Source organism: Semicossyphus pulcher, unplaced genomic scaffold (genome assembly GCF_022749685.1).
Source record: "Semicossyphus pulcher isolate SPU_LCO1_2020_fin unplaced genomic scaffold, fSemPul1.0.p SCAF_9, whole genome shotgun sequence".
In the NCBI taxonomy this organism is placed as follows: Eukaryota; Metazoa; Chordata; class Actinopteri; order Labriformes; family Labridae; genus Semicossyphus; species Semicossyphus pulcher.
Window position 1 is genome coordinate 17723484 of NW_027211770.1, and position 23155 is coordinate 17746638.

The 23155-nt window shown below is 41.1% G+C and overlaps 5 protein-coding genes across 7 annotated transcripts; 4 read left to right on the forward strand and 1 right to left on the reverse strand.

The window, feature by feature from the left end:
- The first annotated feature begins 105 nt into the window (after window positions 1-105).
- On the forward strand, window positions 106-4626 carry rbm12bb (RNA binding motif protein 12Bb). The gene is made up of 2 exons (XM_069655429.1): window positions 106-178; window positions 2206-4626. Exon 2 carries the CDS (start codon window positions 2228-2230, stop codon window positions 4148-4150), a length of 1923 nt encoding a protein of 640 aa, XP_069511530.1. The 5' UTR covers window positions 106-178; window positions 2206-2227; the 3' UTR covers window positions 4151-4626.
- Window positions 4627-5342: 716 nt separating this feature from the next.
- gra (granulito) lies at window positions 5343-8159 on the forward strand. 3 transcript variants are annotated; one of them, XM_069657038.1, is made up of 7 exons: window positions 5343-5403; window positions 6386-6468; window positions 6580-6638; window positions 6909-6966; window positions 7211-7317; window positions 7403-7455; window positions 7695-8159. In XM_069657038.1, exons 2-7 carry the CDS (start codon window positions 6387-6389, stop codon window positions 7720-7722), a joined length of 387 nt encoding a protein of 128 aa, XP_069513139.1. In that variant the 5' UTR covers window positions 5343-5403; window position 6386; the 3' UTR covers window positions 7723-8159. The 3 variants fall into 3 exon arrangements, with proteins under 3 accessions (XP_069513139.1, XP_069513140.1, XP_069513141.1); XM_069657039.1 differs by having other exon boundaries at window positions 5365-5417; XM_069657040.1 differs by lacking the exon at window positions 5343-5403 and adding an exon at window positions 5987-5998.
- A 1674-nt stretch (window positions 8160-9833) lies between these two features.
- On the forward strand, window positions 9834-13469 carry upp1 (uridine phosphorylase 1). The gene is made up of 8 exons (XM_069656722.1): window positions 9834-9961; window positions 10214-10268; window positions 10591-10702; window positions 10802-10960; window positions 11101-11215; window positions 12110-12319; window positions 12425-12571; window positions 12647-13469. Exons 2-8 carry the CDS (start codon window positions 10228-10230, stop codon window positions 12796-12798), a joined length of 936 nt encoding a protein of 311 aa, XP_069512823.1. The 5' UTR covers window positions 9834-9961; window positions 10214-10227; the 3' UTR covers window positions 12799-13469.
- Window positions 13470-14743: 1274 nt separating this feature from the next.
- Window positions 14744-18782, forward strand: stmn2a (stathmin 2a). The gene is made up of 5 exons (XM_069656259.1): window positions 14744-14888; window positions 16583-16678; window positions 16858-17030; window positions 17134-17325; window positions 17411-18782. The coding sequence occupies exons 1-5, from the start codon at window positions 14870-14872 to the stop codon at window positions 17468-17470; spliced, it is 540 nt and encodes a 179-aa protein (XP_069512360.1). The 5' UTR covers window positions 14744-14869; the 3' UTR covers window positions 17471-18782.
- Window positions 18783-19719: 937 nt separating this feature from the next.
- On the reverse strand, window positions 19720-21672 carry LOC138584490 (hairy/enhancer-of-split related with YRPW motif protein 1-like). Its single transcript, XM_069656739.1, has 5 exons — window positions 21550-21672; window positions 21335-21407; window positions 21162-21245; window positions 20952-21033; window positions 19720-20823 (listed from the first exon to the last, which is right to left on the reverse strand). Exons 1-5 carry the CDS (start codon window positions 21633-21635, stop codon window positions 20213-20215), a joined length of 936 nt encoding a protein of 311 aa, XP_069512840.1. The 5' UTR covers window positions 21636-21672; the 3' UTR covers window positions 19720-20212.
- Between the last annotated feature and the right edge of the window lie 1483 nt (window positions 21673-23155).

Sequence of the window (23155 nt, forward strand, 5' to 3'; positions counted from 1 at the left end):
TATGCATCTTTCGCGTAGGCTTGCAGCCCGCCTTTAGAACAAGAAGAAGAAGAAGAAGGCAGCAGCTAGGCGGAAGAAGGAAGACATTTCGGAACGAGAGGGACACGAAGTCAAACTCCACTGATCTGATCCATCTGATAATCTCGAGTTTGAACGAGAAACTGTGCTTAGCACCAGTGTAAGTTTTGTCGTTGGTTAGGTCGTTATATTTTCGTATTTTGAATGAAGAGCACTCTCTCTCTGCCGCAGGTCAGCGTTGGACGTCAATGCAGCTAACGCTAAAGCTAGAGGCCTAGCAGGCCACACAGCTGTCGATAGCTCAGCTCGACATTTTGCGGACCTTTGTTTGGACGGAAGCGGCGTTTTCCAGTTTTGCCATGCAAACTAGCTTCCCAGTTATACTGAAGATTGTGTGTGTTTTGGATGAATTTTGTGTTGAACGGTTTTCTTTGGGTAATACTGATGAGGTTGAATAGACTGCGCATGTTCGTGGATGAGTGTCTGTCCTTTATGAATCCTGTTTGGTCTGGATGGATTCATGTGGATATGGCTCACTCTAATCTGTTGGATAGGTCACAATTGATGAGGCTTATTGGTCTATAGCTCGGGGTGAGGGTTGAGTCTTTATCTGGTTTGAGTAATACTGAAATAAGAGCTGTATTCATGTGTGTGGGTATGGTTCCTGATGATTTGATTTCATTTACCATTCTGCGAAATAGTGATTTTTTTTGATTAGGATGAAATACCCGCGCTAGTAATGTCGACCAGAACGTCTCCGGGGGTTTTCGGTGTTTTGGAAAGCTAAACTGGGGAGGAACAACTCGTCAGTAAATGTGTGACTGAATGCCCTCATTTACTTGTACTACGTGGAAGCCCTACGTTGGAGCAATGGCTTGATTCTTGTTTGTTTTTGTCTGTAGCAGGAAATGTCTCCGTGAAACTAGTTTGTGGGACGGATATAAGGTGACTGTATCAGTATGTTGGAGCTAACACTGGCTGCTTGAAGGCTTTATAGCCACTGGTGATGGGTGTTTTGCTGAAAAAAAGTATTTCATTTACAACACAAGAAGAACAAGAACATGCAATGTTAGTTGGGTTTGGTCACATGAGCATTCTCTCTGGTGCGTTTTGGTATTGAATCTGGTGGCTAGTTGTAGCCACGTTCTAGCCTGATAGTTAGGATGACTGTCTATTTGATTTCATTTATATATGTTTTGGGACCAGCTTGTGATGATAACCAGCGTTGCAGGAGACTCTGGAGTTATTGATCATTTTCTTTGATGAATGGCTGGACGTTTTTGGTGTTACCTTTACCTGCCATGATGATGCGAAACACTTGAAAGCAGCATTGATGTAGATGAAGGGTCATTAGCATAAAATGAAGGGTATGGGCATGTACCCTGGCCTGGGGAATGTTGCATTCTAGGAGCCTCATTATCAGTGCATTATTCTTCGGCCTTTTGAAGGCTTCAGCTCTTATCTATGCTTTGTTGTTTTATTATCTAATTGGCCTGTGAAAGACATGCGTAAATCCTTTAAGACAGCAATTGTTTTTTGCTGCTTTAGTTGAATTCAATGTGATGAATTTGAATGGTTAACAAAAGACTAAACATAATGTGGTAGATTTTATTTGGATTTGTTTTCCAGTTGTGTGACTTCTGTAAAAGGGTTTGTTTGAAATGGATACAGGACAAAAGGTTAATTATTGTACCAGATAAATAGTGTTGCCTAGTGTAGGTTGACCTGCTGCTAAATTATCATGTTTGTAAGCCAGCTTCAGACTGCACTTCATAAAATATCTGATCAATGATAATATTGTGCAAAGTCCTGCCTGGAACAAATATGATATGATGAGCATGTTTCTGGTGTTAATGGTTTGGAAAGTTTTTTGTGTTCCGTATTTTGCTCAGTCTAGATTGCTAGCTTTTTTGTGTTGGAATTTCCATCCTAGAGCGTAATTTAGGCTACAGTACATGTTAAATAGTTTTGTTAGTCACAGATTGGGAATTGTCTGTACTTAAAAGCTTTAAAAGTGGGTGTTGAGTGGAATGGTGTCCTTCAGCTCTGGTGTCCTTCAGCTCTGATGTCCTTTCAATCAAATTGCTATTCCAGTCCAGTGGTGTTATAATGGGATGGCAGGAAATTGACACTCAACGAGAGACTCTCCGTTGGCAATAATACTATTTCACACCCTTCTGTCTGCAGGTGCTGTTGTTTGTGCTTCAGTATGGCAGTCGTCATCCGTTTACAGGGACTGAGTGTCACAGCAGGCTCTGAGGATATTCGCAAGTTCTTCACTGGCCTCAAAATTCCAGATGGAGGGGTGCATATTATTGGTGGGGAGCGAGAGGAAGCTTTCATTATCTTTGCTTCAGATGAAGATGCGAGAAGAGCCATGACACGGTCAATGGGCTGCATTAAGGGTTCATCTGTTACATTGCTACTAAGTAGTAAAACAGAGATGCAGAATGTGCTTGAAAGAAGTACCAAAAATGTAGAGCAAGATCAAAAGAGGCGACTTGAGGAGAATACGAGACGGGCTAGAAGATCTGTGGACCTTGAGGTGGGCAGAAGACCAGTTAGCAGATTGGATCATTCCTCTCCCCCCCAGCACCAGGGGTCTTCAAGCACTCGAGATGACTTCTTTCATGTATTTCTAAAAGGAATGCCTTTTGCTGTGACTGAGCAGGAAGTCCGTGAATTTTTCAGTGGCTTACTTATTGATGATATAATCTTGTTTAAAAATGGATATGGTGCGAAGAATGGGAAAGGTCTGGTCAAATTTGCCACAAGTAAGGATGCATATGAAAGCCTGAAGAGGGATAGGGGATACATTGGGTCAAGGTATGTAGAGATTTCCCCAACAACAGAGGACGATTGGCGTCGGGCTACTGGTAAATTGTCAATGGCTGGCAACATGGATAACAACTTTGCAAGGGAGCGATCACCTATTCGCAATCAGACAAATCCACAACATCATGTGAGGTCCCAATCACCTTTGGCCCAGAGGCCAATTGGTTCTTCTGAGGATGAGTACTGTGTGTTGTTGGATAACCTGTCCTACACAGTGGAAAAAGAAGACATAAAGAAACTCTTTCGTAATGCAAATCTTGAGGATGACCAGATCCTGCACCTTCTTGCCAGTGATGGGAGAAGAACCAGATCAACATTTGTGCTGTTTAAGAGTCTGCGAGACTATTGTGATGCCTTAACTAATGAAAAAAGACTGTTTCAAAACCGATGGGTTTATACCCGCCCAATCTCTAGAGAGAAAATGATCACCCTTCTGCAATCACAGGGCATGGATGACAGATCTCCTGTAAACCTTGAAAGGTTTCAGGAGAGGCCTCAATCTTACCCCAGTGATGCACATGATGCTGAGAAATTGTGTCTGCTTGTGCGGAACCTGCCATTTGATGTGCGGAAAGTTGAGATCATGGACTTCTTCCTTGGGTTTGATATCACAGAGGACAAGGTGTTCGTGATGCATGAGCATAATGGTGATGGGTTTGCAAAGGCTTTGGTTCTTTTCCGGTCTGAGGTGGAGGCTATGAGTGCTCTCTCTCTCAATGGACAAAGGTTTCTTGGGTCAGAAGTCATACTGAAATGCATTTCACGGTCTCAGATGCAGCAGTTTGGTTGGGAGCCATCAATGACACAAGAGCGAATTATGCAAAATCCACTGCCAAGAGAAGAGCAGTACTCAGGCAGGAGCAGTGTGGCATCCAATCGTCCAGTTGAAAGGGAGTACCCTGACTTCAGGATTACTCGTGATGATCTACCAATGGCAAATGTACAGGCTCATATCCATGGAGGCTACGATTATGAGTCCTATACAGGGGGTCCACATGCTCCACGAGACAGAGGTAATGGCGTTCGTGGTGGCTCTGGTGCCTCAGTGCAGAATTTTGATGATCCCACCTGTGTACAGCTAGTTAACTTGCCATTCCAAATCAGAGATCAAGAAATCTATGACTTTTGCTATGGATATCAGATCATCCCTGGATCTGTCTCTCTGCAGTATGACCAAAGTGGAAGACCTAAAGGCTCTGCAACTGCAATGTTCAAGTCCCGTCAGGAGGCGCTAACGGCAATTAAGGAACTGAGTGGAAGACCAATAGGTCCAAGAAAAATAAAGCTACTTATGTAAAAGTGACATTTTTGATGGCACCTAACATGCCCTAGCAGTGTCTTTGATATTGTTTTTGGAAGCAAAGTTGAGTTTAAGTTGATGCCGTTTTTTATTTTTATTTTTTGATGAATGTGGCATGACTGTATATGATGTTCAAACAGTGAATTTAGCTGCAGTTGAAAGTTTTCTTTTTCCCTAACTGTATTTGTTTAAAAAGTTGTGAATAGACAATGTAGTCTGTTGACTTCATGGGTTTTGTATGCAGTGCTCATTTTAAAGTGAAATATGTAAGATTTTTGTTCAACTTCCAACACAGTGTGAGAATGTACACATTTAATTTTACCATCTTTATTTTGAAAAGCTTTTATAAAAACATACCGTTTTGAATTGTCAGTTTTTCTTCACAAATCTGTCACTTGGTGCAACAAACTGTGATGACATATACCTGTATGATCATATGTTGCAGGTTAATTTCCAATTAAAAAACAGCAAGAACTGGATACTTTTGTTTGTGTATGTATTCATGAATGATTATTAAGCTTGTTTTGGTCTTTTACACAAATCCAGTTGTCCAAGAGGAAGACTCAATATAGAAATGAACAGAGGAAGGAAGAGTTCGCCAGCCATCACGCTGCTCAGGCATTCTTTGTGAATCAGCCGTTAAGGTGTACTGCATGGATAAAAAATATAAAACAACATTTAACATATAGTGAGACTCAGAAATAAAGGAGGTATGCTATAAATATGCTTGAAATTCTCTTGTAAATTTGCTAAAAGTACACCACTTGTTTTTTGGTTCATACATACATTAGCAGACTGAAAGATCTATGTGTTGGGTATCAAAAAGAACATTTAAAAAAATTCATATAACAGTACCCTACTAAAAGTGTGTGTTGAGTTATATTTTAATTTACTTGTAGGAGAGTGTTATGGGAAATTTTGGACAACTTTCCTTGCACAACAAGGAAAAATAACTTCTAAACTACTAAAGTTCTGTCACACCTTTTATAGTAACATTTTGAAAAAAGTTATACATGCTATACATATAAGTTACAATATCGTATTTAAGCCACAAATGGCCATAATTTGAAGGCTACTCCCTCTTTCGTCTATTGACATTGACCAACCATGATATCAGCAATTGCTCAGTACCAAGAACAGATTTTATTTTGAAAGTTGTTAACCGGAAGTTATGTTTTTGCTTCGACTAGCATAACACCGGTGAAGCGAGAGGCAGAAAGCCACGCCGAGGGACTTTAGTAGAAATACAGGTGAATAATATAAGGTAATATGTATACGCGTATAAATTATACTCATAATTTTCCCGTTTATTTAATATAAAAGACTACCTTCAGCAGTCAGAGTTATGCCGTTATGTATTAAAAAAAATAGTTCAAACTTGTGCATCATTGAAAAGTTGAAATAGACAGCACAAAATATGATCTGTTTATTTTGTCGTGTAATTTTTTATTAGCAAACAGTTTAAGATCGCTACACTCAGACCACACCTTTACAGAAGCAGTGATTTTCACATGTTAAACAGTAAAAGTTTATGGTAGCCGCTTGCTGTTGTCATGCAGTGCGTGGCTGTAGGTGTCTGCCATTAAACATTCAGGAAAAAGCAGAAATAAATTTCCACCTTTTTTACCAAAGTTGCTAATGTGATGCAAAATGACGGTAGAAAGTGTCAGAAGTGATTCCCCTTCTTTGAAATGTTGAGTTGCTTAATTTTTGTGAAATTAGCTTAACAGTTGACCTAACGTTTATCAAGCTAGCGTCATTTCATCATCACATTAGCTGTGATGCTAACGATACACTCAACCTGCACACCTCTCTTCTCCGTGACTGGTAAAAGTGTTTTTTCAGGTATATACTGACAAACATGTATTTAAGTTCAATCGGGGTTGTAACGTTACCTTTAAATTATATAGTGTACTTTTTATGTCGGTGATTTATATATTTATTTTGTATTAAAAACATATCTGTTTAATGACAGAGCAGTTGAAGCCTGACATCTCAATAGCAAGCTCCTACAAATTTCTCAGACTCTATTCCTGACATACAGGCAATGACTTTCACCCACTATGGGACCCTTTATGATCTCCAATTGCAGTGGTCTAGAAAGCAGTGAAAAGTAATATTCCCCAATGAAACGTAATGTCTGTCTTTAATAATACAGCACTATGCTTGATGAACAATACATAGAGAGATTGTAGTAGGTTTAATGAAATGCTTGAACCTCACTGACACCAGGATGGAGGTAACAAGGAGAAGAGTCCTCCAAAAACATCTGGAGCCTGCAAGGCCCCTGCGCCGCTGCATCCATGTTGACATTGGTAAGCAGTATACAAGAGTTGGTCAAACTTAAAAGAATAGATTAAATGTCAATTTGACATTAATTTTTTTTGGATGGCCTCCTGATATTCGAATTGTATTGCTTCATTTAGAGCCTAAAATAAATGCTGCAACATGTGCACAGGCACTGATGGAAGAAATGAATCATGAGGTAAGAAATCCAAGAGCTGCAAAGTGCCATTCATTTTACTATTAGATATAGTATTACTATTATAGATCTATTATTATTTTTAAATAATCACATGCATATGTTTTGGTACTTTAAAAAAGTGTTTTGTGTGAATTTTTACTACACTTTTTTAAACAGTTGATAATCATACTGTTTCATGCAAAGCATGTTTTCTATTAGAATTAGGTTTTAAAATAATTTTCTGGGAAGTTGTTGATGTAGAAAACAGTTATTGTATTTTGTGCTTTCTAGACTGATGTTGGCGTAGAGCAGTTCTACAAGATTGTCAACCTCTATAAACAGAAAGAAGGTATGACACAGGGTGTTTTTATTCACCAATTTTATTCACCAAATACAAGTATTTCTGCTAATCTGCCAGCCTGACACTTTCATTGTAATATTTATGCCTTTATTTTAAGCAGAGGTTATTGTTTCCAAACTGTTATTCAGAGTACAGGTTTAGCAAAAGGGCCCTGCATTGTAAGATTATCTACATTCTTATGTCTTTTTGCTTGTTTTCAAGTCTAGATTTGAATATATATAACTTTTTGTAGGAAGAATATCTTACACAAGAGATTTTTTAATCGGTCTGGCAAGTTGTCCTGAGGCAAGGAAGAAGCCGGAGTACCTTCCAGAGCACCCCATTGTCTTAACTGAGGCAGTAAGTTGGATATTCATCATAATGCTGCATATAATAATAACTGTGCTGTTTGAATTGAATTCTGTTTTTTATACTATCCTTACAGAGGGATCTTGGGCACCTACATGAAATGAGATTGAATGAGGGAAAAGAAGAAATGTGAGTCTAAATGATGATTGGAATGGAATGCAGATAACTATTTTAATGCTTATTTCACGTTGGTATAAAACGACACCTCATCAAGCATATTAGCCCTGAGTCTTTACTTGTGTTCTGAATATCATTGTCTAAGTGAAGGCGTTACTGTGCTGTTTTTTACTGTTCACTGTAGTATCCTTTTCAGATTCAGACAAAAGCAAGGATTGTATGATAATAATTTGTCTGTATTCTGTTTTTAGGATGGAAGACAGGCTTCACTCGCCTTAAGAGTTTTGCACAAGTGTTCACTACCCCAAAGAGTGTTTGTGTTGTTTCCTCTTATTGTGTTTTTTGGTGAATTTAATTTAACTTGTGTGTATTATATTTAATTTGCATGGTTATTATTTTGATAACAGTTTGAAGTGAAGTTGAACAAAGTCATAATACTAAACACTTCTTAATTTGCTTAAGAGTGGGTGTTGCTTACATTTTCTGCTGTGTAAGATTTGGATTTAAGATTCTGTAGTGAAGTATTTATATTTTGTACAAAAAAAGCTCTGAAAAAAATATGTAGCAATTAATGCAGACTCATTACCACTCATATAAGAGTAATAAAAGAAACCACATCTGATGTTACTAGGGTCAAATGATGTCTGGCATCATCAGTATTAGCCGGAGTTACATCAGCATTGTGTCTTACTAAACATGTGACTACATTTCTTATAAAGGACAGTTTGGCTCAATTGTTTGTGTGCTGGAATTTTCTTTCTGGTCCTACAATTAAAACCAATAGTGAATCTTTTTATATTAACAATGTATCAAATGACTATCACCTCCACCTCCCCGAGCACCTCATCGGCCCCCTCCCCTCACACCACAGCAACAACCCTCTCTATCATGGAGAGAGATGTCAACAGGATTTTTAAGACACAGAAGCCCCACAAAGCAGCCAGACCGGACTCTGTCTCCCCCTCCACCCTGAAGCACTGTGCCGATCAGCTGTCTCAGGTGTTCACAGATATCTTCAACACCTCACTAGAGACCTGCCACGCAGCCTGCTTCAAGGCCTCCACCATCATTCCTGTCCCCAAAAAGCCAAGGAACACAGGACTTAATGACTACAGACCCGTCGCCCTGACCTCTATGGTAGTGAAGTCTTTTGAGCTCCTGCTGCTCTCACACCTAAAGGACATCACAGACCCTCTGGTGGATGACACCACCCTCATTGGACTCATCTGTGGTGGGGATGAGTCTGCCTACAGGTGGTAGATTGACCATCTGGTGACCTGGTGTGAGAACAACCTGGAGCTTAATGCTCTGAAGACAGTGGAGATGGTTGTGGACTTAAGAAAGAAAGCAGCCCCCATCACCATCAGTGACTCCACTGTTTCCACTGTGGAGTCTTTCCGCTTCCTGGGGACCATCATCAGCCAGGACCTCAAGTGGGAGCTGAACATCGGCTCCCTCATCAAAAAGGGACAGCAGAGGATTTTTCCTCCCTACCGCAGCTGAAGAAGTTCAACCTGCCAAAGACAATGATGGTGCACATCTACACCGCCATCACTGAGTCCATCCTCACCTGCTCCATCACCGTCTGGTACGTATCATCCGCTCTGCAGAAAGGGTGATTGGCTGCAATCTGCCATCTCTCGAGGACCTGTACACCTCCAGGATCCTGAAGCGTGCAGATAAGATTGTGGCCGGCCCCTCTCACCCCCGACACAGTCTCTTTGAGACCCTTCCCTCTGGCAAGAGGCTGCGCTCCATCAGGACCAAAACCTCCCAACACAAGAACAGTTTCTTCCCCTCTGCTGCCAGCCTCGTCAACAACAATTGTTCTGCACCAAAATCACCAAAACAAATTCCTTGTATGTGTAAACCTACTTGGCAACAAACCCTGATTCTGATGTACTACTCGGCTCAATTGAGTATTTTAGCAACTTTAAGGTAATTTTCATTCAAGCAGTAAATGGTGTGTTGAGCCAGTTTCAATCCATGAAATGCAGTAATAACTTTTAGAATGTATTGTTAATAAAAACTAGCATTGATATTCTACTTTCTAGAAGAACTATTAGGGCCTAAATAAACAAACCTTTTCTGAATGTTTCACATCATCACCACTGCAAAAAGTTTCCAAATGTTTAAGCATTTCTTTTTATTTGTCCCTTTGGCAGTTCAGGGCTCGTTTTTATATATAAGGTATGTTACAACACACAGCAATTTCCCCACATTTTACAACAGAGGCAGTTGTAAATCTCTGTACGTGATCGTCGGCACATTACAGCGTTTTTAACCCTTGTGCAGGATGTTACGCTTGACGTAAAATTGACGTCGCGTCAATAGTATTGGTCATTGTGAGCTGAAGCCCACACGTTACGGTGTCGATGTCAGATGGCCAGAGAGCGAAATTAGTTTGTTAGAAACGGAGGAAACTGTAGCCGAACTGCGACGTTTCAAAGGTTGATATCTTCCAGGTGTTTGTCGTGAAGCATTTTAGCTATCATTGTCCTGTTGGCTCTTTGTGAAGGTAAATATTGAACTAAATCTGTCTCTTTATCCCGCTTCGAGCGACTAAGTAGCCGTATCTGCGATGTCCGATTAAGAATATGATGGTAATTTGAAATATGTGTCTCAACTGGGCAACTGTATGCGAAATAGCTTCTTAGGTTAGGCTAACTCCTCACTACATGTAAGATGTGTTGTTTGAATTGTAACGTTCAGCTGTGGTGGGAGGTCGGTTTCTAGTCTCTGTCACTGTGTCCTTTTTTTCCGGACACAGCTGTTTTCAGGAAGATGGATCCTAAGGACGACAAGCGAACCGCACCTTGCAGCAGGTGAGTTTTCAGGGAATCCCAATCTTGTCCTTACGATTGCTTAATAAAGTAGGATTAATTGCTTAAAAAGTATTATTGTGTATCACATACAGTGCATAGTTTATCTCACACAGTCTGTTGTAAGTTTGATAGGGTAATGAGGAAACTGCTAGGTGTGGCAGGATACCCACGCGTTACCTTACGGTGACTTACAGGAGGATTTTTTTTTTCTGTTACACATACAGGATATTACAATGACCGGTTTCGTCCAAAGCACACAAAGCATGTTGGTCACGAAAAAGTTATTTGCTTACTCTTTAAATTCTGTTATGTCTCCTTCCAGCCCTGTTTGTGTGCACAACCCACACCTGGATTCACTGAAAGATGACATCCTCTACCACTTCAGTTTAGGAACAGGAACACACAACCTTCCAGCTATGTTTGGTGATGTCAAAGTAATCTTCTTTTTTTTTTAACTATTCATACGTAAAAACAAGCTCTATTGTCATCTTTATTCAGCAGTTTTACAAGTTCATTTTGTGTGTTTCTTTCAGTTTGTGTGTGTCGGTGGCAGTCCCTGGAGAATGAAAGCATTCATTAAGTACATCGCTGCTGAGCTCAGTATGGAGGACCCTGAGTCAGAGTACCCAAATATCTGTGCCGGAACGGACCGCTACGCTATGTACAAAGTTGGCCCTGTGCTCTCTGTCAGTGTATGTCAGAACAAAATCCTTATTCTTCAAACAAATACTAACCTGCTATTAATATTTTCCCTCATAAGCTATGTACTACTCTTTAAAAAACTACATTGATGTGAAAACACTGTGTGACATATCTGTGATTTGTTTTGCAGCATGGGATGGGTATCCCATCCATCGCCATTATGTTACACGAGCTGATAAAGCTTCTCCATCATGCACATTGCACAGATGTGACAATTATACGTATTGGGACATCAGGTGGAATAGGTAAGCTTATTGTTTATAAATAGCATTTGTATCTTACCCAAGTGACAGATTGAACATCTGATTATTGATTTGTAATCATCCAACCAAAATTCCTGCTAAAACCCCAACGATGCTAGTTCTCTTGTGATTCTGTAAATTAACTCATTGAAGTCATTTAAGACGGATTGCCCCTCAGGTTAGTGAGTACCTCAGGGGGATTTTAAGAAAACAGCTTTAGTAAAAAAATTGTAAACTGAGGCAAACCATGGGTTTTCACTCACAGTGGTTCCACTTTAACTTTGGGTTAGTTACTGTGGTGGTTTTCTCCAACAAATTTTTTCCCCCCTGTCTTCTCCACTCCCGTTGAGCCTGAAGGAGCTGTCTGATGGGCTGTTTCCACATTCATACAGTCATTTTCAAAGTACACATCTGGTTACCTTCATGTGCAGAACTTTATAGCTTTAGATACAAGTTGTATTTGTTTTACCACAAGAGGGAGCCCAACTTCCTTTAGATTTTAGAGCAGTGACTTCATATATTGTGGATAGTGGCTGTTTGGTGATGACAATATTTCTTCTGTTTTATAATGTATAAATAAAAACATTTCTTTTTCTGAAGTTAGATATTAAAATAATTTAAATTATTTTAAATTGATAATTTAAACCTTTGTTGGATATCCTGTGTATATATTTGAATTTACTGTCCAAATATGAAATGTCCAACATGGTTAACTGTATGGTTCAGTTTGATTTAGCAAACATTGTAAAGTTTACCACTGTCAAAGACATTTGTTCTTTGAAATAATTTTATTTCGATGCTTTTAATTTGAAAATGAATTGTCGAGTATGTCATTTCAGCATATATAAACACAACTAGTAATGATTGTTTGTCTCTGCTGCCATTTTCGCTATTCAGGGCTTCAGCCTGGCACTGTTGTTGTCACCAAGCAGTCTGTTGATGCCACCTTCCTGCCCAAGTTCGAGCAGGTGATCCTGGGCAAGACGGTGATGCGCAACACTGATCTGGACCAAAGCCTGGCTGAGGAGCTGTTGCAGTGCAGCAGAGAGCTGAACCGGTTTGAGACAGTGATAGGAAACACCATGTGCACCCTGGATTTCTATGAAGGTGTGAGCTCTGACGTTGTGTTAATCAACATGTAGATTAGTTAGGTTGTAATGTGCAATATTTTCTGTCTTACTGCCCGTTTTCTGTATTTGTTCAATCCACCAGGGCAAGCCCGTTTGGACGGTGCTTTCTGCTCCTACACTGAGAAGGACAAACAGGACTACCTGAACAAAGCCAACGAGGCAGGGGTCTGCAACATCGAAATGGAGTCTTCAGTTTTTGCTGCTATGTGCAAGCTGAGCGGTCTACGAGGTAAGAAAATATATCAGCATTATAATAAACCTAACAAATGTTACAATGTCTAATGTCTCGTTTTGTCTTGTAAAGCGGCCGTGGTTTGCGTGACACTACTGGATCGTCTGAAGGGGGATCAGCTGAGCAGCTCCAGTGAAGTTATGCATGATTACCAATGTCGTCCTCAGGTACTTGTTGGCTGCTACATTAAGAAGCAGCTGAAGGCCAAAGCAGCACGTAGTTAAGTGCAACAGCGGTTACACCTTTATGCAAGCAGACATTAAATGACCTGTATCTTCCCTTGAAACCTATAAAACACCGAATCATGGTTCAATGCAATAACTCTGCTTTATACATTTATCCTATCCACCTTTGATATGTCCAGAAGTATCACTTCATTTTTAGACTATGCACTGGACTCTTTTTATCCTTTCACACTTATTTAGTTGATAGATTTCACCATTACAATCAACCAGCATGCACTACTTTACTTTTGTTTACTTTTGTATTTAACTTAAGTAAAATTTAACTGAGCTTTAATATGATGTAGCAGCCTATATGTCTTATAAAAGGCTTCCTTTGTTTTATACAAAATGTAAGGTTCCTTATCCATAAAACTTGAACCACTTCTTGACCTTTGCCAAGTCATGTTTTATACTCTTCTCTATCAAAATCACCTCAGCTGTCATTGAAATGTTCCATGTTTTATAGTTGCTACAATGATTTTGTGTCCTAATGATGGTGTTTGTTGTTACAAACCTAAAAATATGTAACATGAATATTTTTTAATGCAGAATGTATGTTAAATAGATTTGCAGGAGTAGGCGTCTGTAATGTTTCATTCAGTACCTGAAAACTGCAACAAAATGCAAAATGTCACTTATTTTAAGAAAAACAATCTCATATTGTCTTACCTTTTAATAAAGCTTTAATCAGTCTGAAGACTCTATTTCATGTCCTGGCTCGTTCGAGTATTACAAGTTCATATGACATACACATACACACCATAAACTCTGCTATATATGTTAAGCAGGAGGATGAGCTGTTTATGTGCAATTCTGAAGAAGAGCACATTATACCTGACCTGTCACTGGCGTTTTGCATTTGTCGGTAAGTACTGTAAGGGGAAACTTGGACAAATGAGACTGGAGAATTCCAGAAATAAGGGTTTATTTATGAGTTTAAACCTGAGGATTAGTGAAGACATTTACTTTGAAACAACAATCAATAAACAAAGGGCTTGAATCTGCTTGCATGCAGTCAAGTACATTAAAATGTAACAACTGTTTAGAAGAAGTTTTGCCCTCCAGAAGTTTCCCTTGCAGCCAAATTTAAATGTGCAAAATTCTATGTGAAGATCCTGTTTACTTCTGCTGTTTAACTCTACACTACAGTTTTAACTTCCTTTTCCTGCACCTTCCTAATGTATATCCTCAGAGTTGACCTGACAATAGCTATATTTATTATTTGGCACTAATCTGATGTCAATGGCTACTTTTATACTTTTAAGCAACTTAACTTCAGTTCCTTATGGTAGTATAAGTTGAACACCCCACAGCAATTGGCTCACTTTGCCCCATAACCATTTTTGAACTTAGCTTAGCGATTAAGGCTAACCTTTAGCTTAGTGTTTCACATTGCTGCTTAGCCTGGCAAATAAACTACACATATACTACAGATTTTAGATAAATGGATACATTTGCTTTGACATTATAGTTATCTTAACTGATATGCAGCAAATATACATTGACTGTTTTTTTGTGTTAACACTTAGCATTTAGCACTAGTATGCTAGTCTGTATTTTATTTGACTTTTTAATTAGAAACCTACACTGTATGTTATAAAGGCTTTAAGTCAATGATTAGTAATTGCAAGATGGGTCCACCCTTTGTACTATGAACTAAAAAAGGGTAATTTTTTTGCATCTTAACACTGTTAAGTACAAAAATCAAGTTAGCATCTACTGTGTTTTTCATATCCATATAGGCTACATTACTGTGTTGGATTGTTGTTATTTCCCCTTAATTAGGATAATGAATGTCGAGTTTAACTGGAGCACGTATTAATCAACTGACTGTTTTGTCTGTGCTTTAATCACCTACTTAAAGCAGGTTACATGGTCATCATCTTCAAGCTGACTCCGCGTGCCTGAGCACAGAGGGGAGGGTCTGCATGCGCGCTCCCGCTCGTGCCCACCTCCTGTCTGCCATCCGATCCTACTCCCGTCTATTCGCTGACTCAGTGCCTTAAACAGCATCACCGATCACCTGAACAGAGCTACAGCATCCTCTGCGGAGAAAAAAAATACATCAGCCATGGCCAAAACAGCAACCGGTAAGCATGTTCAGACTGGTCATGTTAGAATACATGCATGGATGGATGGGTGGGTGGATGGATTGATGGATTGTGTTGGATGCACCTTTTCAGTGTTTCGGCCTGGTATTGTCTCCCGGCTGGTGGTCGTGATTCTGTAAAGGCGGCACCTGAAATATTATTTTTTAACGATTTAGTCAAAGGTATTGCGATCACTCACCTTCACATTTCTCCATCTGCTGTGGGCCTTTTGTTTCAGCTCAAGAGTCTGATAACGACAGCAGGAATAAGCCAATCATCCTCCGTCATTATGTTACTTTAATGTCTCCATCATCGTCTACATTTTTGTCAGTGTGTTAGTCCTCATCTGCTTTGATGTTTTATTGTGTAACATTGGTTAAATGGTCCGTATGGATCGGCTGCAGACAGCTTTATTTACAACGCCGCACCTGCGGCTCATGCTACAGCGGCCCCAACATGCAGCATAATGCAGACGGACCCCACCCAAGATGCTGGGCTGCTCACCATTTAGCCGACAGAGAGGCTGAGAAAGCTTCATTAGCCTGACTTTTTTGCTGTAATTAAACCCTCACAACTGAGACTGGTTATTTTTAAAACGTGTTTTTATACACTGAACGTCCTAAAGGTGATTGTTTTTACTGTTCATTTATTTGGGATTGGCCCTATTCATGTCTGTAGCTTTCTTTATTTCTTTTAAGGTGCATCACCAGCTGAGACAGATGTGCTTCGATTTGTTTCAAAAAAATACACGACTGACGTAAGATGGAATAAGAAAGGGTTGAAAGACAATACAATCTCGGAGTTAGCACTGAATCTAGCCTGAATTAGTCATCTCATCTGATGGACAGTTATTGTTGTAGGCCCAGAATTAGCATATTTGTTTTCATGTGATTGTTCAGCCTCTGTATGCACATCTAAAGCACTAACAGTTCCGTAATCAAGGCAAGCCATTTGACACATTTTACAATGCAGTAGAGAATGCAGACAGGCTTCATTATTGCATGTGCTGGTGGCAGAGATGTAGCGGAGTGGACAGGTGCATGGCAGGGTGGGAGGCAGGCCAGCCCTGCAGCAAGGGGCCGCTTCACACACTGGCCTTTGCAGCACTGACAATCTGTAGTCCTCTCTGAGCAGCCAGGTGGGCACATTGTCAAAGCGAGGAAGAGCGAGCATGGAAAAAGTGCAGGCAAGATTAAAAATAGTCTGCAAGGAACTGGCGAAAACACGTCTGATGTCAGATCTAGAGTAAAAGTGGAGATCATTAATCAGCTGTTTTTGACAGCTATGACAGCAGCGCTCAGCAGCAGGTTAGGGGCAAGACAGATGAATATAAGTGCTAACTTGACACGCGTGCCTTTCCACCATTTCACACAGCTTACTCGGTCTGATTTCTTTATTGAAATAAGATCAGGCCATCAAAGAATACAATTTTTATTACACTTATAGAATACGTTCATCCCATTAATTATTAAGCAACAGGGCACTAATGTACATTTCAGGCTTTAAACAAATCATTAAAGCACTGGCCATCTGATGTTAACTGTTTTATTGAACTTTTTCCTCTCCAGCTCTTAATTGGAAAATATCTAAAGTATATTTATGAATATGTGACATTGTAGCATTGAAGAGACCTTAGTTGCGTGTTAGCATAGAGTTATATAGAGGCTAACCAGGATGTTTTTATGTTCCCACAGCATATAAAGAGAAGATGAAGGAGCTGTCCGTCCTCTCCCTCATCTGCTCCTGCTTCTACCCAGAGGCACGCAACAAGCTCGTGCATGAGTTTGAAGGTATGGATCAGCTCAATCATTGATTCCCTTTCAGATCAAACACACTGCCCACCCCAATAGATGTTAAATCTGCCTTGTAAATACACACATGAGTAATAATGACAGATTATTGGACTCATATATTGTGTTATTGGACATTGATTTTACTGGTGTTCTCATGATGATTGCTGGATTTACAGACCTGGAGGTGAAGGCTATAAACAAGCGAGCCTCTGGCCAGGCCTTTGAGGTGATTCTCAAGCCTCTGTCTCCGGTGTCAGACGTGGCCCACAACCTCCCCTCACCCCCTAAGAGGGACATCTCCTTGGAGGACATTGAGAAGAAACTGGAGGCTGCTGAAGAACGGAGGAAGGTTAGTATTTGAGCTATTTGAATCTCTTTGGGTGCTTGAAATTTAAAAAGAACATTTGGAGATTTTTAACTATTAAATAATGGTTGTTATTTTGTGATTTTAGTATCAGGAGACCCAGGTGCTGAGGGCTTTGGCAGAGAAGCGAGAGCATGAGAGGGACGTGTTGCTGAAGGCCATGGAAGAGAACAGCAACTTCAGCAAGATGGCCGAGGAGAAGCTGCAGATGAAGATGGATCTGATCAAGGAGAACCGTGACGCCCATCTGGCAGCCATGATCGAGCGTCTACAGGAGAAGGTGAGAAATGTAGACATTGTAGCTGTTGCAGAGAAAAAATGCTACAAAAGCAACCACTCTTACCCTGTCGTCGTGCTGTTTTCAGGAGAGACACGCAGCTGTGGTGCGCAAGAACAAAGAGCTGAGGGAAGAGCTGACAGCATGAGTCTCACACAAGTCCTGACTTCCATGGTCCATCAACGTCCCACCAACCAGCCCTGACCCCTCCCTCCCTCGCCCCACCCTCACCTTCCTCAGAACAGACACCCAACCCTGGCGTACGAGAGGTCCAATGACCTCACCATCACATCACAACACACCACACCACCAGTACTCACTTCTATCAGTATTATCAGTGGATACAAGCACCAATAACGCTCATCTTGAGAGTTGAATGGATTTGTTCATTTAAGAGAAAATTATATGGCTTTTATTTTGTAAATACGGTTTTCTTAAAATCTATCTATCTATCTATCTATCTATCTATCTATCTATCTATCTATCTGTCTATCTCTGATGGTAGGTGAGGTACACTCTGTACTGCTCTGTATGATTTCAAACATTTTGTTTGTGATTGATAAATGTTTCAGTTCTTGAAATTTTGACTCTACAACCATTTTTTTTGTGAAAGAAGTCGGTGTTGTGAGTTGGCTGTAGACTGACATTTTTGCAGTGTTTCCTGATGATGTCATGATGATGATGATGATGTTTCTGTGTCTTTGTGAAGAATGACGATTGGTGTATACCTTAGACTACCGACTCCTCAAGATAGCGACGTATCCCATCTGTATCTTCCTCACGCACACATACTCATTCTCGACACGCACGCTTGGAACTTAACAATACGCCAAAAAAACACACAGTTTCATAAAGTGTCCACTTCCTCTTAAACGAGCTTGATAATGAACTTGATAGGTGCTTTATTGTTACTATTAAGAATGTCTTTGGCCAATGGGAGCAACTGTTTCTACACTTGCAGATGAACCCTGACAACTTTATTTCTCAATGAATCCATCTTTAGCTAAACCTATAGCTCTGTTACGTACACAGTATTTGGGGATCGATCTCTTGAATGTTATGACACCATACTGGTACCTGCTGTTGCTCCCACCTCGATATTGACAGTGCGAACATACCGTATGTCTGTGTGGGTGTGTGTGAATGCAGATTTACCACAAGGCATCACTCGCCTCTGCTCTCTTTAGGGGATGAGATGGAGAATGGATGCAGGATGCTTTACATTCAGCACACTGAACTAGTCTCTTTTTAATATCAAGTATCACTGATATCTGCCTGCATCCTCTGCTGCTTGTGTTTCTCCCTTCATATATTTCTCTGTGAAAGCTTTGCTGAATAAAGGTTTGGGATTCTGTGAACATATGGCATGCACCATCTAATACTTTTCTGTGCTAAAAGTGGAGGGAAAATGTAAACTGCCAAATAAAAGAACCAGTTATCTACACATCCTGAGAATCACAGTCTGCCCCCAGTGGATTTTTCATTCATGCTTTCACCCTTTGAATTTATGACAAAAGTCAAAAATGCACAGGTTAATAAACAAAGAAAATGAGACCGTGATCAACCTTCAAAGTTCCTCCACTAGGTGGCAGTGTTTGATCTTTAACAGCTAAAGGACGCAAACAAGAAGTAGGGCAAAAGTTCACAATAAACCAAATGCTAATGCGGTAAAAGAACACATATAGATGCAGAAAGATTTTATGTCATTTATGTCATGATTTTAAATGTAAATACAGCTTCATGTAGAAGCAGCAAGGTTTCCATCAGCACTTAAAGGACAATACACCTAATCTATTATTAATAGCATGTGGCTAAAGCCCTCAGGGAGCAAATCACAGGAAGCCACTGCCCCTCATGGAGGCTGAAAAAAGTCATTAAAGCCCTTAAAAAACCAGTGTCACTTAGACGCAGACACCACGGAGCTGAACAGTGATTTATAGGTCCAGCTGTTTGTGTGTTGTTCTTTCTTTTTTAACCGCTTTCTTCCAATGTCCCCATCCTGTTCACACTATTGTCTCCGTTTCAGACCAACCCGAGCCGGTGAGGTCAGGGCAACATTGTAAAGGATTTCCTCTGGCTCTTAATGATTTCCTGGGTATTCATAAGGGCAACAATGCTCTCAGATTTGGTTACTTACCTGGCACACAGTGAAGGAATTGCCTTTCAGTCAATAACCAGGGCCTTATTAGCTCATGATTAACTTCTAGGCGGAATGCAGCAGAAATGCACCTGCGGATTAAATGACATTTGGGAAGATGGGATCTGAATCATTGAAGGGTGGACCGCTTCTATGGGATGTAGACCCATTATAGACAGAATACTCAAAATGTCCACATTATGAAAAGATTTAAAGGAGTAAATCTGTTTGTTTTTTTACTTCAACTCAATTTATTGGTACAAAAATATTACAAATTGATACAAGAATGCAAGTTTTAGATTCTCCAGAGGTTAGCTTTCCAACAATGGCACTTAAAATATGCATATTCATTTCCACAAGCTCTGATACCTCTAAATAAGCAGAACAACCTAAGTAACTCTACTTCATACAGACATCCAGGCTCAGCAAATGTAGAAGTTTCAGTACGTGGTCTACAAAATATGACCTCTACATTTGTGCTAACAGTAAATCCATTCATGGCCCATATGTCAGTTCTCAACCCGGAGACAGTGCATGGTAACTAAATTAGTAATCAATTTTAATGAATAAAATAAATCATTTAGAAGCTCTTCTCTTTATAAGAGTGATGACACACTGAGAGGAAACTACACCCTTACTCTTTATACTGTACTTCATAAAATCAGCTTGTTTTGTTTATTGCTATAAAAACAGATGAGGCAGGTTGCTCTGCCTGGCGCAGCTCAGCTGTCACCTTCAGTCCAGTTGTTAGCTTCAGAAGGCCCCGATCTCTGTCCCCCAAGGCCTGTAAGGCTTCGTCAGGGTGGAGGAGGGGCTCACTGTGCCGAGGGCCGACGGGGAGACCAGAGGGAAGGCACTGAAGGAGAGGGGGAAGGCCGATAGCGAGGAGAGGGATGAAAGGAGCGGCGGCGAGAGCTTGGATGTTGGCACAGGCAGACCGAGGGGCAGCGAGCCGTTGGGTGGCACCCTGAGGGACTCTGTGGGAGGCCCGACACTGAGTCTGGATGTCGCAGATGCCTCAGTGGCAGAGGGAGATGATGTAGAGGAGGAAGAGGAGGAGGAGGTGGGTGGACTACTGTTGCTTCTGGATGCAGGTGTCCTGCCCTGGGGGTGTTGGAGGAGGAGGGGGTGTGTGAGATGGGCAGGGGCCGTCCCGTAGGCAGAGCCCCAGGCTAAGTGTTCCAGTCCGGTGTGCACCTCCCTCTGAGAGGCGTAGCTGCTGAGGTGGGACACCAGACGCACACGGAGGGGGTCGGTGCTCTCACGACCCTCTATGATGCTCAGGAAGCGAGCCGTCTCTGCCAGGCACTCCCTGAAGCCCAGGCTGCGGTAATCCTTCGCCAGAGCGTGAGCCTCGAAGAAGCCTGTTAGGAGAGGAGGCAGAGTCAGAGAGTCAGAAACCAGATTTAATTGATATCGTTCTGATTTAAGTAATTACAGCAAAAATGTGGGCCTATTTCTTATTATTCTTAGCCTAAGAAGGGTCTGTTACCTTTGCCACCAGACGCATGAAGCATCTTCAGATGGTCCACAGTCATTTGCAAAATTTCTGCTTTTTCCAACTTAGCTGATCCCTGTTAAACAAATAAAAACAATAATGTCAGATTATTATTTTATATCTAGTGTCATTCTGGAAAAAAATAACATGTTGGGCATATTTGTGACCACCATCAAGGAAAGGATGTAAAAATGATCAATTTACCTGCTTCTCAAAAGCACTTGGCACCAGTCTTCTCAACTCTGAAAGGCTGTTATTGATCCTGTCACGCCTCCGTTTCTCAATAATCTGTAAACAGGTAAAAGAAATGTTTTTATTTAGGCGACAGGTGACAGGAAAGCAGAAGGTTATATGAAAGTAAACAGGAGTTTTCTTACCCCTCTGCGCCTTTTTCTGGCTTGAACTTGGGTCGTTGTGGAAGGTGACATCGAGCCGTGGGAATCAATTTGACTGAAAAGTAAAGACGTTCAAACACGACGTCAGGCAACAACTTAAAACACACATAAAAGTGAGTTTAAACAGCGTAGAATTACAACATACACACCAGCCGTCGAACAGATGAAAAAATGATTATAAAACTAATTTTATTTACCCGTTTTCGTCGCCACTATCCTTCTCCACCTCCACATTGTCGTCCAGGTCGCTGTCCGATGAACTGTAGTTGTGGCTTCGCTTCATGTTGCTTCAAGTTGTTCAAAGTAGTCCTTACAGTGAAAGCTCCAGTGTTGCACTGGCAGCAGCGGCAGTGTAAACTTCAGACCTGCCTCTGCTGTGATCATTTTCACATCGAGAGGAGGGGGCGTGGTCTCCCGGAAGATGTGGGCGGGGCTTGAACAGGGTTAATCCTGTTAAAATGGAGCTGGCATTTGAGGAACATACGCTTTGCGAAAATAATCAATGAGCTATGTCAAGCGGTAATGAAGGTGCTCAAACTCATAACTGTAATGATTTAAATGCATGTAAGGCTACATAGTAAAGTAAAATGTTATTTTAAAATCTTTTTCAGGAGTGCAATTATTGTACAAGCCTTTGTTATGTTGAAAAATCCACTTAAATGCGTTTTTTAAAAGTATGCTTTTTAATTAATCTCTTCTGTAGAGAAGTAAGTCGGTTCTTGGCAGCTCAGTCTGACCAGTGGACTCCTGGCCTCAGCTCCCCCAGTTACCCGCTGAGCCCCCAGTTCATGAGCAACCGGCCCCATTACAGCCGGAGCCCTCTTCTTCTTTGGTGTTGTGGAGGACACACGGCCTATTAGCAGAGTGTGTTGTTCATTGTCTGCTGTCAGCTGTGTGGTTCCACAACAGCATTGATCAGTCGGGAGGCCCAACATTAGTCAGACAGCGTTGCCAGGTTCTCCTAGGAAACACCCCCCTTCGCTCACCGCCCCACCATCTCCTCCCCAGTCACTGGAAGCGGGTCAACTGACTGGCGCAGGGAGAGCTTCCCAGGGAGTCATTCATCCACCGTGGGTGAAAACCTCGCTCTGCTGCGTAGTGGGAAAGAGAAACAGAGATGTTTTCAGAAGCTAAAGCTGCACCCGAACTATACATGAGTGTTTCGCTTATGAGCTAAAATAAAAAACACATAAACAAACTTAAACATAAGTGCCTCAGTCTGGACAGGGAGCAGGGGTGGTCTGCAGAAGGTGTGAAAATTTTGACCCCACTAATATGCTGGGGTCAAAGGGCAAACTATATAAAACACAGGAGCTTTCGATGTTTATGTTCCACTGTGTAACTGATCCCTGCTGGCTGTTTGTCTAGTGTGTGTTAGGGAGAAGAGACACAGATTATACTGCCTACATACACATATATTTATACAAAAGGCTAGTGTTCATGTTATGTTGTATGGATACGAATGATTAAAACTAGATTAAATATCCTAACACTTTTAAGATAACACCTGTCCTCTCATACTTCTCTTTTCTGTGAAGTTCTGTGAAACAGAAGTGCCTGAGGCCGGTGTAATTCCTGCATGAAAACACGTCTGGTAAGGCCATCAGTGGGAGCGTGACCCCCCTGCTGTCTTCCATACCACTACCTTGTCGAGCGGCAGCTGTTTCTCTGCTCCGACCGTCAGGTCAGTTGTTAAGTCGGTGCGTTGGGAGCTAGACAAGTGCGGATGAGAGCTTGATTCCAGGGAGCAACTGCAGTTCAACACGCTGTTCCCAGAATGTCAGAGGGCTTTTTGGTGCTGAC